Here is a 14727-nt window from a genome sequence, read left to right as displayed (position 1 = left end):
AGGCCAAGAATGGCTGAGTAGTTCCTATGGCCAGAAGCTTTCTACATGTGAGAAAGAGTTGACATGTGGGAGAGCCTGGACTCTGCCCAGCAAAAGGCCCCCAGAATGGACAGTGAGGCTGCACAAAGAGTCATTCACCAACACAAGGAATGCATACTAGAACATTCCAAAGGGCTGCTCTGAAGAAGCCACCAAAGGGACCAGGAAACAAGAGTCTGCCTGGCTCCCAAAGTGTAAAGCTGAGCAGTAGGAACTTTCCAGCCATTTTTACTTCCCCTGCTTCCAGAGGGGTCAAACTAACCCCCAGCAAGTTTTGGGGAGGAGGGATAGAGAGGGAAGAAGAAGCCTCCATGCCTAGTTTTTTGTAGGCAAGAAGCCATCCTGGAGGAGATAAGAAAACGATTTTAAACCCAATTCAGTTTTGATGTTATATGGAACTGGACATTCTAAGCATCAGACTGATACCATGTGGTAAATTAAGAGTGACAACAGGGCTTTGTATCACCCGAAGACTAGAGGGGTCACACTTCATGCTCACGTGCTCATTCAGGAGTGGAGGAATAACCACCCAATGAGCAGATTCAAAGCACCATGGGAAACGAAGACGAAGTCACTGTGTGATTAGTCCCTTAGCTCCTGCTGGTCATGTGTGTGTGCATGTGTGCGCAAACGTGCAAATAAACTATATGCGTGTGGCTATAGCTCTGGACAGTGAGGCTATAGCCAGTATTTATCCTCCTCTTTTTATAGTTTTCTCTAATTTTTACACTTTCTATAAAGGGATTGTAATACTTTCATAATCAGAAAAACATCAGTAAATGTTATTTTTAAAAAGGAAGTCAGTGTTATGGAAATTCCCTAATCCATGTGAGATATTACTTGCACCAAGAATGAGCACTACCCATCATATGCCCAGAGCTGCCAAAAAGAGCAAGAAACATTCCGACATCTGCACAGGAACTTGATGTGGAATCTGGAATCAACTCCATTCCCAGGGGAAGAGGGAGGAAATGAGAATTGGGTATTTTGTTGTTTCTCTTGTAAACATGCTTTGGGATCATATCCTTTTCCCCTTCCTCTCCCTAGTCCATTAGTCACAAATTCGGCAGTAAGGGTCCCTTCCCAACACGGCCTCCACTGAATGGCCTGTTCTTCAGGCAAACCCCCAACGAGAGCTGAAAGTTAGTGGTCTTGAAGAATGGATTCTAAGGCAAGTATTAAGATGAAAAATGCTAAATAAATGCCCATTGCCGCACACTGGAGTCTCTTTTTTTAACTTTTCCTTTGGAATGCTCTGCAATGAGACCACCCTAGAGGGGACACAACTTACAAGGAACTCTGAAAAAGATTTTGAAAAATAGGCTTTAATTTCTTAGAAAAAGAAGTGGAGATCTTACAGACTAAATATGTCATGCTCAAGTCACACCGCTTCCATCTGATCAAGTTTCTGGGCAGGTAGATAAAGAAAATGCTGTAGAGCCAGGGTACCCAGGACTGGGTCCCCCTGAGGAAGTGTCCCAGGCTGCCAAGTGATGAAATGGCTAAAGATGTGGGCTAAATGATAAGCTACTCGAGGGAATTCCCAGCTGGCTGGAAAACCTTACTCAGGGAAACCTTGCGAGCACAGAGTGTACTCAACGTCTTGTATGCACTCATATTGCTTTCATTTATTGAATGAGGGATAAGAGATATGCATTTCAAATATGGGAGCTTCAGCAGGTTGAGAAGACTGGGTGACCTACAAGATTCAAGAAGATACTGGTAAACAGAACTGCAGATTGAAACTAAGAAGCTAAAATATAGGAATAAGGGAGTGGCTGCTCCTGGGTTCAAATAGTCACCTGCATAACGACAATAATCTGAGAATAATATTTTGTATTTATATAGAGTATTTCACAGTTTCCAAAGCAGTTTTGGGGGGTAGCTTAATTTTAATTCATGTGAAAAAATACTTAAGGGTTATTTTTGTTGACCACAAGCTTAAAATGAAACCAACAGAGTAACATGGAAGGATAAAAGCCAATAGTAGCCCTCCCCCTCCCAATAAAAGTAAGAGCCCCTATCATCTGAGCGTTCCTAAGGCACTGGGTTGTACCCTTGGGGCTACCTACCTTTTAAGAAGACATCAGTAAATTGAAGTCATAATGAAACAAGTGGGCAGAAAGGTAAAAATTTGGGAGCTGAGGAATATTCAGTGTGGAGAAGGGAAGATAAGGAGATGTAAAAAATTGGTTCAAATATTTGAGCAGCTGCTATATTAGAAGATTCTCCTACGTATTTTAGTATTATCAAAAGTGCAGTATTTCCACCAATGACTTTGTTTCAGGGATGAAGATTTTGGCTAGAGGAGTGGATCTTAAAATGTCAATGTTTTGGAAACAACATTGGAATCCACAGAATTGCTTGTGGGAGGGTAACCTGGAGCAACCACTTTGGAAAATAGTTTGGCCCCATCCCCAGATATCATAGTTGCACACCCCCTTAGCCTGCAAGGTTCATCCCTGGACATACATGCCTAAAAAAGCATCTTCATGTGCACAGCAGGAAATGTGCACGTGAATATTCACAACAGCAAAATCTGGAAACAAATGCCCAGCAGTAGGACAGCAGATGAGTAAATTGTGAAATATTACACAATGGTCAAATGAATCTAGATGAATCTTAGGACAATATTAAGTGGACAAAGACCCAAAGATGACAAATAACATGATACCCCTTTTTAAAAAGTTAGGCCACAGGGACGCCTGGGTGGCTCAGTTGGTTAAGCCACTGCCTTCAGCTCAGGTCATGATCCCAGGGTCCTGGGATTGAGTCCCACATTGGGCTCCTTGCTCAGCAGGGAGCCTGCTTCTCCCTCTCCCTGTCACTCCCGTTTGTGCTCACTCTCTGACAAATAAATAAAATCTTAAAAAGTTAAGCCACAAAAATTAAAAATATGCTTTTTAGAAATACATATATGAAATAGGTTAGACAAAGAAAGCCAAATACCATATGATCTCACTTACATGTGAACCTAAAAAACAAAAACAAAACAACAACAAAACAAACTCACAGATACAGAAAACAGGTTGGTGGTTGGCAGAGGCAAGGGGCAGGGGAGTGGGCAAAAGGGGTAAAGGTGGTCAAAAGGTTAAAAAATATACAGAAATGCACTTAAACTCTTTTCTAAAAAGCAAGGTAATGATGAACAGGTTGATGGTTCCCACCAGTGGGGCAGGGCAGGGAGATGGGATATGGGGCATCTGGTGCGATGGTTCATTTGGGGTGGTGGGTTCACAGATGTTTACCACATTGTTAAAAAGAACTAAATACCCAGATGGAATTAGGCTATGCATAGACCCATGGTGACAGTGTGTCATGAACCAATTCAGTTCTGTCCATCTGAGGGCCACTGAAAAGAGGGAAAAGGCACAAAAAAAGGAAAGACAGGAGGGAGGGATGGAAAATACTGAATTGGCATCATTGTGGCCTGGTCAGCAAGCTCCTTGTCACCCATATCATTTCAGCCTAAGCCAGGTGGCTACCCAAAGTGGTATGGTTGTGCAGGTTGTGAGCTGCACCAAGGTCCCTGATGAGGAGTCAAGCAGGTTTTCATCAGCCTGTGCTCTACATGCCATGCAAGATCCTGGGGCAGAACTAGGTTTGCCCAGAGGAAGAGCACAGAAGTGTGCTGCCCCATTACCCAGCTCTAAGGCTTGTGACCGTCTTTGTCCAGAGAGGGAAATTTGTTCTCATAAAAGCCCTAGCCAGAGATGTTTTCAGAGGAATCTTGCACTGGGTATTGAATTGGACTAGGTGACCTCCAAGGTCTCTTGGAACTCAAGGATATTTTTGAGGGAATAACAAGTAGAAAGAGGTCTGATTCACAATTCAGGAGACTGGATTGGACACTGTAGGGAAGCAAATTCTACCACCGGAAAATGTATCTCTTTGGTAAGTGGATTATTTTAGGTTGATTATTTTTAAGAAAGAGAAGGCTCACAAAGAGCCTTTGACCTTTCCCCTAATTGCCTAAAAGAATTTAGAGGACTTGCCATCCTCTAATGGAGGTATCACTGTAGATAACTACAGTATAATATGAAAGAGATGTGGAAGACAGGGAGGAATTTAGCAAACTCTGTTTGTTAAAATTCTTCTTATTGTTTCTGTACAGCCCATCTAACATTTGTTTACCAAACATTTACTCTTTTTCATCATCCTATGAATTTCATTCCTTCCCTTTTGAAGTCCCACTTTCCTACACTCTTCTTGGGTCTGGATGGCATATAAGTCTCAATTGCCTGACTGCCAGGCGGGCCATAGTGAGCCCCCACACATACATAATTAAATTTGTTAATTTGTCTCTTGTCAATTTAAATCTTAGACCAATCAAAAGAACCTGAAAGAGTAGAGGAAAATGTTTTTTCCCCAAAACACCACCCATACATTGCAAATAGCTGTGTGATCCTCAGCCTTAATCACTGCTGGTTTGTTTTCTTGACTTCAAATGCTACCTGCTTCAGCCAATGGCTGTGACACAAGACAAAGCATTAAAGATGCCAACTGTTTCCTCCTCACCCCCATGTCTTTCCTGCAGGTGGCCCTTGCCCACAGACTGTTACAGTATTGGGCACTGGGGCAGAACGTCAGGTATAGCATCATGGGAAACACCATCCAAGCAGCCATAATGGGAAATCAGGAAGCCAGTGAAGGCAGTTGGCTTCTGGGAAGGGGCAAGGAGCAGGCCAGTGGAGAGAAGCAGAGTCCCAGTGGTTTAGGGATATACCAGAGAGAAAGAAAAGTGATGCCTGGTGACTTAGAATCTAGTTGTGGCCTGTCTGAGATGGGAACCACCAGCCACATGTGGCTACTGCACACTTGAATTGTGGCTAGTCCAAGCTGAGATGGACTCTACATGTAAAGTACACACCAGATTTTTGAGATTTGGCATGAAGAAAAGAATGAAAAAGTAACTCAATGATTTTATAATATTGATTCCATGTTGAAATAATATTTTGAATATTTTGGATTAAATTTCAAAATAATAAAAATTTTCATCTTTTAAAATACTTCAAAAATGAGGATACTAGGATATTTTAAATTATATCTGTGGCTCCCATTGCATTTCTATTAGGCAGCAATGGACTAGACTCTATGAAGCCCAAACTTTTTATAATAGGATTTAATGAGATATCCCTTTCCCTTTAAAAAATTCTCCTTTTAACTTGTTTTGAGTTGGTGTCTATCTATTCCTAAAAACCAGATGGAGGGCACCTGGGTGGCTCAGTTGGTTAAGTGACTGCCTTCAGCTCAGGTCATGATCCTGGAGTCCCGGGATCGAGTTCCGTATTGGGCTCCCTGCTCAGTGGGGAGTCTGCTTCTCCCTCTGACCCTCCCCCCTCTAATGCTCTCTCTCTCCCTCTCTCATTCTGTCTCTCAAATAAATAAAATCTTAAAAAAAAAGAACAGATGGAAAAGTGCCTTGAAAATAAATACAACTCTATGATTGGAAGTTATTATTATTAATTTAATAATGATTAAGTCCTATGATTCTATTAATTATTTCCATCAACAAATCCTACTGGCTTGGTTTCCCAAATATACCCAGAATTTGACCTCTTCTCACTGCTGAATCCCTGCCCACTCTTTGCACACCTGGCTCCTCTCGTCTCCCTGATTTGACCTCAAGGTCCTGAGGATCATCCTGGTCCTCTTTCCCTGTTCTCCTCCCTCCAGCTGTTGCAGCCTCCTTGCTGCTTGTGCTCCTTCTTCCCTCAGGGCCTTTGCACTGGCACTGTTCTTTGTTCATATCCACATACTCACTGCCTATCTCTTCAAAGTCTGGACTCAAATGTTACTTCTGAGGGAGGCCTTCCCTGTTTGCCTTCCCTAAAATGACAACTCTTACACACACACCTCTTATCTCCTGCTCTATTATTCTCCTTAGCATTTATACTATCTCATATACTATGTATTTTATCTTACGTATCAGTCTCCTTCAACTATAATAAATTTAGTAAGGGCAGGAATTTTTCTCTGTCTTGCTCATTATTGTATTCCCAGCTTCTAAAACAGTGCCTGGCACAGAGCAGCTGCTCAATAAATATTTGTTGTATGTGGAGGATCTCAGCAGACTATTCTTGTGCTAATAAGTGTTTGCTGGGGGCGCCTGGGTTGCTCAGTCGTTAAGCATCTGCCTTCAGCTCAGGTCGTGGTCCCAGGGCCCTGGGATCTAGCCCCACATCGGGCTCCCTGCTCTGCGGGGGGCCTGCTTCTCCCTCTCCCACTCCCCCTGCTTGTGTTTCCTCTCTCGCTGTGTCTCTCTCTGTCAAATAAATAAATAAAATCTTAAAAAAAAAGTGTTTGCTGTATCTTATATGGTCTACACAAAGTTCCTGACAGAGCTCTTAACCTCCAGAGGAGATATTTAAGAGCCAGTGAATTCTCTAAGTACAACCAAATTGTAGGAAGCACCAGCTCTCTGACGCCACAAGTGGCTCTTGAAGTTCGTGTGGTGCTACGTGTTGGCATTTCTGTTTGAAGACTTATTTATTTGAAAGAGAGAGCATGCTTGAGCGGGAGGGGCAGAGGGATAGGGAGAGAGAATCTGGAACAGACTCCCCACTGAGCATGGAGCCCAACATGGCGCTCGATCTCACGACCCTGAGACCACGACCTGAGCCAAGATCAAGAGTCAGACTTAATCGACTGCACCACCCATGCACCCCAAGTGTTGGCATTTCTATGCAGGGAATAATGGTCCAGAAAACCTGGCTGAGTTTTTGGAATATTTGGAGCTGCCACAGTTGTACTTTCTTAGACACCACCCATTCCTTACCTTTCCTGGCCCTTCACTATGAAGTGTGGACAAAGGACAGAACGGATTTTCAAGGAAGATGAAGGAGTATATTAGCCATCTGGTTGGCTTCCCAGTGAAGCCAATTATTCCCACTGAGAACTCATTAGACCCAAATAAATTTTAATATTTCCTCATCAATTCACTTGCATTTTTTTTTTTCCCTCAATGAGCACTGTATTTTTATCTTCACAACCTACCTTCCCAAATGTGGCTGGGTTGACTTGGTCCTGAGCATTTTGACCACAGGTCTCCACATAAATCTCATACATCAGGCAGCGAGGCACACTGTACCCTTCACAGATACAGAAATTGTCAACCAACCTGGGGGGAGAGGAAGACAAGGCAGAGGAAATTGGCATCAGTTTCTCTAGAGCAGAACATTTTGATCCAAGGAAATGAAACCCGTTTAAGTTATTGAATGCAAAGGCTCACCAATCATCATCAATAATGTACCTTTTTGTTCTTAGCCCAGAGTTAAGTATTTTGATTGTGGGTCTTTATTTTTTATTAAATCTTTAATTTTCATTCCAGTATCATTAACAGTGTTATAATTTTCAGATGTACCAGATAGTGATTCAACAATTCTATACATGACTCAGCATTCATCATGATAAGTGTACTCTTAATCCCCATCACCTAATTCATCAATCCCCCTACCCACTCCCCTCTGGGAAACATCAGTTTGTTTCTTGGTTTGTCCTTCTTTATTTTTCCTTTGCTCATTTGTTTTGTTTCTTAAATTCCACATATGAATAAAATCATATGGAATTTGTCTTTCTCTGACTTATTTTGCTCAGCATTATACTCTCTAACTCCATCCATGTTGTTGTAAATGGCAAGATTTCATTCTTTTTTATGGCTGAATAATATTTCATTTGTATATATACCACATCTTCTTTATCCATTCATCTATGATGAATACTTGGGCTGCTTCCATAGTTTGGCTATTGTAAATAATGCTGCAATAAACAGGAGTGTATGTATCCTTTTGAATTAATGTTTTTGTATTTTTGGGGTAAATACCCAGTAGTGTGCTTACTGGATCATAGGGGAGCTCTATTTTTAACTTTTTGAGGAACCTCCATACTGTTTTCCACAGTGGCTGTACCAGTTTGCATTCTGATTATGGGTCTTTAGATAATCAACATGGTGGGTTTTTATTGTTGTTTTGTTTTGTTTGTTTTTTGGTCTGTTTTTGTTTTTGGCATGTAGGCATATTAAAAAGAAGCCCAAATTATTGGCTCAGCAGACACTGTTTTATGTCCTATTGTAAAGGTTGTAGCCAAGAGCTCTTTAGCTATAAAGTGAGGATTATTTACTTGATATATCACCCCTGCAGGCTTGCCAGTCCCTGTGTGCTTGTGACCCAGCGCATGTGTGCAACGCTTTGCCTCCCTCCCCCAGTTGTTTGCACAATTTTTAAATCTGAGCCATTTAGGGCAGGCCACAATATTTTGATTAGTTAAATTGAGATGAGATGTAAAATGCAAGACACCAAGAGACAGGCAGTACGCTTTCACCCTCTAGCTGAGTGGCATTTATATGTGATCTGCAGCATTTCAGGCCTCTGCTCGAGGTGGGTTCTTCAACTGCTCAAGTGCTCCCACGCTTGGGGGGAGGTAGCAGTCCCTTGGCAATGAGGGGCTCTGCCTGTGGCTCACAGACCACAGCCAGCCCTGTGGGGATAGCTGTGTCCCTGTTCCAGCAACTGGTATGTGTGTGGGGTAAGAAGTGGGGGAGACTGAGGTCAGAAAGTGTGGTCCACAGTGACATCTGATCACAACCCTCCCTTCACTGGTTGAGGAGAGACTCTCAGGGTTCTCCTCATTCTTTTAGAGAAATATGCAAAGGAAGCCAATATAATTTTTAAACACAGAAGAATTTTTTAGCAGGGAATTTACCAATACATCGTCTCCTTTCTCATTGATGATATACAGCTTATTTTCTGGGATGAGGCCCGCTGAGGCCCACATTTACTTTCCCTGAGAGCTAAAGACACAATTGTCAACCCCATCGGCTTCCTCATAAAAGGAAAAACTAACATATGGGAGGTGGGGGAAATCTTTGGCCCTGTATACTGAGGTATACAAATTATTGCAGGCCAGGCAGCTTAAAACAAGAGAAATTGGTTCTCTCACAGTTCTGGAGGCTGAGAGTCCAAAATCAAGGTGTCAGTACGGCTGGTTCCTTCCAGAGGCTCTGAGAGAGAATGTGTTGTATGCTCTTCTCCTAGCTTCTGGTGCTCGCTGGACATCCTTGGCTTGTAGATGCATCACACTCATGTCTGCCTCTGTCTTCACCTGGGCTTCTCTTCTCTGAGCATCCTCTCTCCTCTTATGAGGACACCAGTGATTGGATTTAGGGCCCAGCTGAATCTAGTATGATCTCTTCTTAATTAATTACAACTGCAAAGACCCTATTTCCAAATAAGGTCACATTCTGAGCTTCCAGATAGATATGTATTTTGGGGAGACACTATCCAACCCAGTACCTGCCCAAGGAGGGGATTTTCCAAGGGTCTCCTTAACATCGTTGTGAGAACGTGCCACTTGACATACTTGACCATGGTTTAAATATAGCTGTTATAGTACCAATTATTTGGCTCAATGTTGAATACAGGATGATGGCTCTCGGTGGGAAGGGGAGTGGCAAATTCCTACAACTAGGTGATTTTTATATTTCTTTTGTTAAGAAACCACTCATTGATAGATGAAAAGCCTGTATTTGAAGTATCACAAAAGACAGCTATGCTTGGGGAGCTGCCACAAAATAGGGATAGATGTCAAGTTCAAACTCACTGTTGTTTATCTACAGCTACTACTGATTTAGTCATGGAATGGTCTCCTCAAAAAAGAAACATGCGAAATACTCCTTAAAATGAACTCTAGTTTAAATGTTTGCAAACCCTTCTTCCTCGTCACAGAAATTTATTTATTCTAGGCCTCTATGAACTGTGTCTTTCTCTTTCAAAATGACATTACTGAGTCTGCCTGTTATCTGGGTGCACAAGTAAGGCCAAATAATACTATCAGGGAGAATAACAGTAAAGGTCTTTGATGAGAGTCTTTTCTCTGTCACACACCTAAACACAGGGCTGCCTTCTGGCCTGAAGCCTTGCACTGTCAGTTGGTGACTTTGCTGCTTTGATCCTGGCTGCACCCCATTTCTGGCCACATGCCTTTGGTGGTTTCCCCGAAGTCTCCAGCCAGATCGCAGACACTGGCCTGTGGTGGGCAGCCAGCATACATTAACTAGGAAAAATGGAAGGTTTGAAAGAAGGTTTTAATTTGTCCAGTAAGAGCATCTGTTCGGGGTCATGCCTTTACTTCAGCTCAAATAGTAGGTGCTTCAGCATTTAGTCTCCAGACGCATAGGAAATTATGATTTTTAAACAGATTTATTTACTTATTTTAGAGAGAGAGCGCATGAATGTACAGGAGGTGGAGGGGCAGAGGGAGAGGGAGAGAATCTTAAGCTGACTCCCTGCTGAGTACTGAGCCTGACTCGGGGCTAGATCTCATGACCCTGAGATCATGACCTGAGCCAAAATCAAGAGTCAGATGCTTAAACGACTGAGCCACTCAGGCACCCCTATGAATTTTTATTTTAAGTAAATGATTTCTTTTTAAGTAATCCCTATACTCAAACTCACAACCCTAAGATCAAGAGTCACATGCTCTACTGACGGAGCCACCCAGGTGCCCCTTGAAATTATGATCATGAGTATTATCCAGGGCTTTGCACCTCACAGACGGACTTGTGTTCTGACTCTGAGATACCTCCTAGAGCTTTTGTGACTAGAAAACAAGCACATGATATGCCTAGTACACTTCTTGGCACATGGAAGCTCTTATTGGTGTTGTTTTAGTGTCTACCTCCAAAATATTCAGAGGACGCAAGAAAGATGGCCCTGTTGGCACACTGGCAGCCCAGAAACACCTGCAGTAAATGAGACTGACTTTCAACTACATGTGGGTCCAAGGAGAGGCTGATGGGGGTGGGGGAATGTGTAGGCAGTAGGGTTGGGCTGAACTACTGGCAGGTGGAATTGGTTAAGGATTTTACACTGTGCCACCAAAATGTGTTTTGGTGATCCATGATTATGAAGGTGTGGGATGAATCAGATCACTGAATTCCTTGCTTAGCTGCCTAAGAACAGTATTTACCAGGTGTCACCATCAGATGAAGTTGATTGCTAAGATCATAAAAACATTCATGATGTTCTCCTTGTTTTGAGTGATGGACAATCTGATAGTAGCCAACATCAGAGTGCACATATCTAGCCCTGCGATTCTCACATTTTCTGAGTGCTCCTTTCCATGGTAAAGAAAAATGTAATGCTGGGAGTTACACATGCTGGGAATTATAGTACCCTGATTCAGCCTGATCAAAAGCTCCTATGAATTCTGTATTTTTCAAAATAAATTTGCATGTCATTAATTTCAACAGTCTGCAGAAATTTTAAAAAGCCATACATGTGAGAGACAGTTATATTAGGCTATGGCCAGGCTCAGCATACCTAGGGATTAGAGGATGCGTAGTAGTTTCATCTGAGGTCTGAAACCAGGGGTCCCACCCAGTCGACTTGTTCGGTCTGCACTCCCCAGCAGGGGAAGTCAAGTCACTGCTCTTCATCCCTTTGTGCTCCCCTGAGGTCTGACCACTTCTCTCTCAATTCCTACAACCCTTCCTGTCTGTGAAACAGAAAATGTCTATTACTTCTGTTTCTGGAGACTGTCCTGCTCCTTGCAGGACCTTCCTCCTTGGAGAATTTATCATGTTTACGACAGTAGCACTGAAGTCTCTAAGGAATGCTGAGGACCTAACTAGTGACTGGAAAATGAAGCTATGAAGCAATGCTGAAAGTGGAATGTTTCTGCCATGTGACAATAATCAGCCCCCTCTCTGGTCTGTCACTCAGAGTGTCTGGACAGCTCGCCCACCAGTACCCACTGCCACTGTTCTAGGAAACTGGTCTCCTTGGGCATCTTCTAACACCCTCCAGGATGCTAAGGCTCTGGATTACAAATTGAGTGGCTCTACTTATGTGTGTAGCTTTTAAAATATATATTTATTTTTTAATTGTGATAAAATATATATAACAAAATTTACCATTTTAAAATGTACAGTTCCGTGGCATTAAACACCTTCACATTGTTGTGCAACCATCATCACCATCCATTCAAAGAACTCTTTTCATTTTGCAAAACTGAAATCCTGTACCCATTAAACACTAACTCCTCCTTCTCTCTCCCCAAGTACCTGGCACCTACCATTCTACTTTCGGCCTCTAAGAATGGGACTATTTTAGGTACTTCATACAAGTGGAATCATACAGTATTTGTCCTTTTGTGACTGGCTTATTTCATTTAGCGTAATATCTTCAAGTTTCCTCCATATTGTAGTATGTATCAGAATTTCCTTCTTTTTTTAAGCCTGAGTAATAGTCCATTGTGTGTACGTATTGCATTTTGTTTATCCGTTCACCTGTTGATGGACACTTGGATTGTTTCCACCTTTGGGTATTGTGTATAATGCTGCTACACACATGGGTGTGCAAAAATCCGCTTGAGTCCCTGCTTTCAATTCTTTGGGAGTACACACCTTGAAGTGGAATTGCTGGATCATATGGTAGTTCTACTTCAGTTTTTTGAGGTGTTGCCATATTGTTTTCCATAATGGCTGCACCATTTTACATTTCCACCAACAGTGCACAAGGGCTCCAATTTCTCCACATTTTTGACAACACTTGTTATTTTCTATTTTTGTTTGTTTGATAACGGCCATACTAATGGGTGCGAAGTGGTTGGGGCTGTATTTGTAATGCCAGTGTTAAGACTACCAGTACCAATGATCTTTTAAACATTCCACCTCATAGACTGAATGCCTAAAGAGCAGTCCTCCACAGGAAGTTATGCCCTCCTAACCTCCATTGCTCCACCTCCTCCCCAAACTTGAAGAGCATGACCTCCGTGTTTGAGAGGCCTGTAGGGGTGAGTAGGAATTCATGGCATAGGACTTGAATTAGTTCGGCTCACTGCTAAAATGGTCCACACCATCCTAAGTGATTTAGGGCACCTGCACTGTGGGCAGTCTGCATTGTGTCATTTCACAGACAACCTTAGGAGGCTGTCCAGGTATGTTTGAATCTCTAATCATTCTTTCAAGTCTCTAGAATATAATGCAAACCCCAGAAACTCTAATTTACTAAATGGTGACCTGGAATGGTTGACAAAGGCATCCTCATAGTTCTTTCTTCTAAGAAGGAGCCACTCTGCTGAGGGGTTAGAGTCAGTGAGTGTAAAAGAAAGAGAGCACTGTTGTGTAGTATTCTGAAAACTTGGTGTGTGCTCTAATATGTATTCTTTTGATTTTTTTTCTCTTATGCAAGATAAAATATATCAAAAATTTTCTCTTGGAAGAAAAGGGTAAAATTTTAGGCCTTTTCATGTTATAATCACAAACACACCCTTCATTTTTCTATTTTGCTCACATAACTTTTCCAGAAAGTCTTTCCTGAGAAGTATTCCTTAAAACCTTTTTAAAAAGTAATCAGATATCTGCTATTTATTCACCTTGTAAAACTTAGGTTTTAGATTTTAGGACTGGTTTCAATTATTTTCCTATTTATCAAAAGCTACAAACCCATGAGTTCATCAGTCCCAGGGGCTAATGATATTTTTCTTTCCAGTTTTTCTGCCCCTATTTAAATAGCCAGAAGTGAATTTCACAAACAATGTGGAATGCATTGTTAAAGCTAAAAATTGCTTTGCTTTAAGTTAGAAAACATCCCATTCTGGATCTCATACAGAGGGGAAACATTTCCTCTCCTGGCCAACGCCCACGTGCCTTCAGATGTATATGTAAGGGCAGGTCCAACCAACAGGCCCCCCGGTGTGGGGCAATCTGGATTGCTTCCCGCGGTCAGTGTGACCAACAGGGAAGCCCCCACATGGAAAACCCACATCAGGAGGCCTTTAGTGTGTGTCTCTCTCTCTCTCTCTCTCTCTCTCTCTCTCTCCAGTCCCATCCACTGCTCCGACGAGCCAGCATCAAAAGGCACTGGTTCTGGGTGTGAACGGCTGTCCTTCTAGGCCTATTTATCAGGGCTCCCGGAGCACGGCGGTCACTCCTCGCACTGGGCACTGGCCCGAGGTCCTGGGGACAGCAGCAGAGGGAGTGACGTTTTCCCTCTTCCCTGCCCTACCTCTTCCATTCTATCGGCGCAGAGCGCCTCCCAGCCCAGACCGCGAAACCCGGCCCGATGGGAAGGCGCCCGGGGCCGCTCACCACTGGATGATGCCGCTGTGCAGACCCCGGGTGCCCGCGCCGCCCGATGGGGAGGCCGGCACATCCTCAGCCATGGCTCCGACCAGGGCCCGCCGCACCGAGACAGGGAGCCGGCGGCTGCGCTGCACCCGTCGGGCCGCCGCCGCTGCTGGGTGTTTACTTTAGAGCGGGGCGCGCGGGGCACGCGGGGCACGCGGGGGGCGCGGAGGGGCGCGGGGTCCGGAGCTGAGTCAGCCCGGCCGGAGCCCCGCGCGCGCGGCGGAGGCTGCTGGGTCGCTCCTGAGCCCAGCTGTGAAGGTTGTTGGGGGCGGGGGTGGGGGGGACGGGGTCGCCGGCCCCTAGATCAAAAGATGGAAAGACAGAAGTACAGAAGGCGCGCTTCCCACCTTGCTACCAATCCATCAAACAAACGAGGAAGCAACAAACAAAAAACCAATGTATAAGTTTCAAATCAGGTCACAGCAGTGGTGACTATCAGCGGTCTTCAACCCTGCTTGCGCTTTGGAATTACGCGCGCAGTTTTCAAAAATACGGACGCCCAAGCGCCAATCCCAGAGGTTCTGATGTAATTGGTCTGAGGGTGGGAGCGGCCCAGGCAA

At 43.6% G+C, this 14727-nt stretch overlaps 1 protein-coding gene across 2 annotated transcripts in view; it reads right to left on the bottom strand.

Moving 5' to 3' along the window:
• The window catches only part of RFX8 (regulatory factor X8), a 249380-nt gene that overhangs the window by 50698 nt on the left and 183955 nt on the right, over positions 1 to 14727 (bottom strand). For both annotated transcript variants that reach the window (XM_078056781.1, XM_078056780.1), the window contains one exon: positions 7036 to 7159. In XM_078056781.1, the coding sequence (XP_077912907.1) occupies positions 7036 to 7159 (124 nt within the window). The remainder of the gene's footprint in view (positions 1 to 7035; positions 7160 to 14727) is intronic.

The sequence above is a fragment of the Halichoerus grypus genome, chromosome 10 (assembly GCF_964656455.1).
Source record: "Halichoerus grypus chromosome 10, mHalGry1.hap1.1, whole genome shotgun sequence".
Lineage (NCBI taxonomy): Eukaryota > Metazoa > Chordata > Mammalia > Carnivora > Phocidae > Halichoerus > Halichoerus grypus.
The sequence above is the reverse complement of the archived record's forward strand: the minus strand, read 5'-3'. Positions and strand labels throughout refer to the sequence as shown.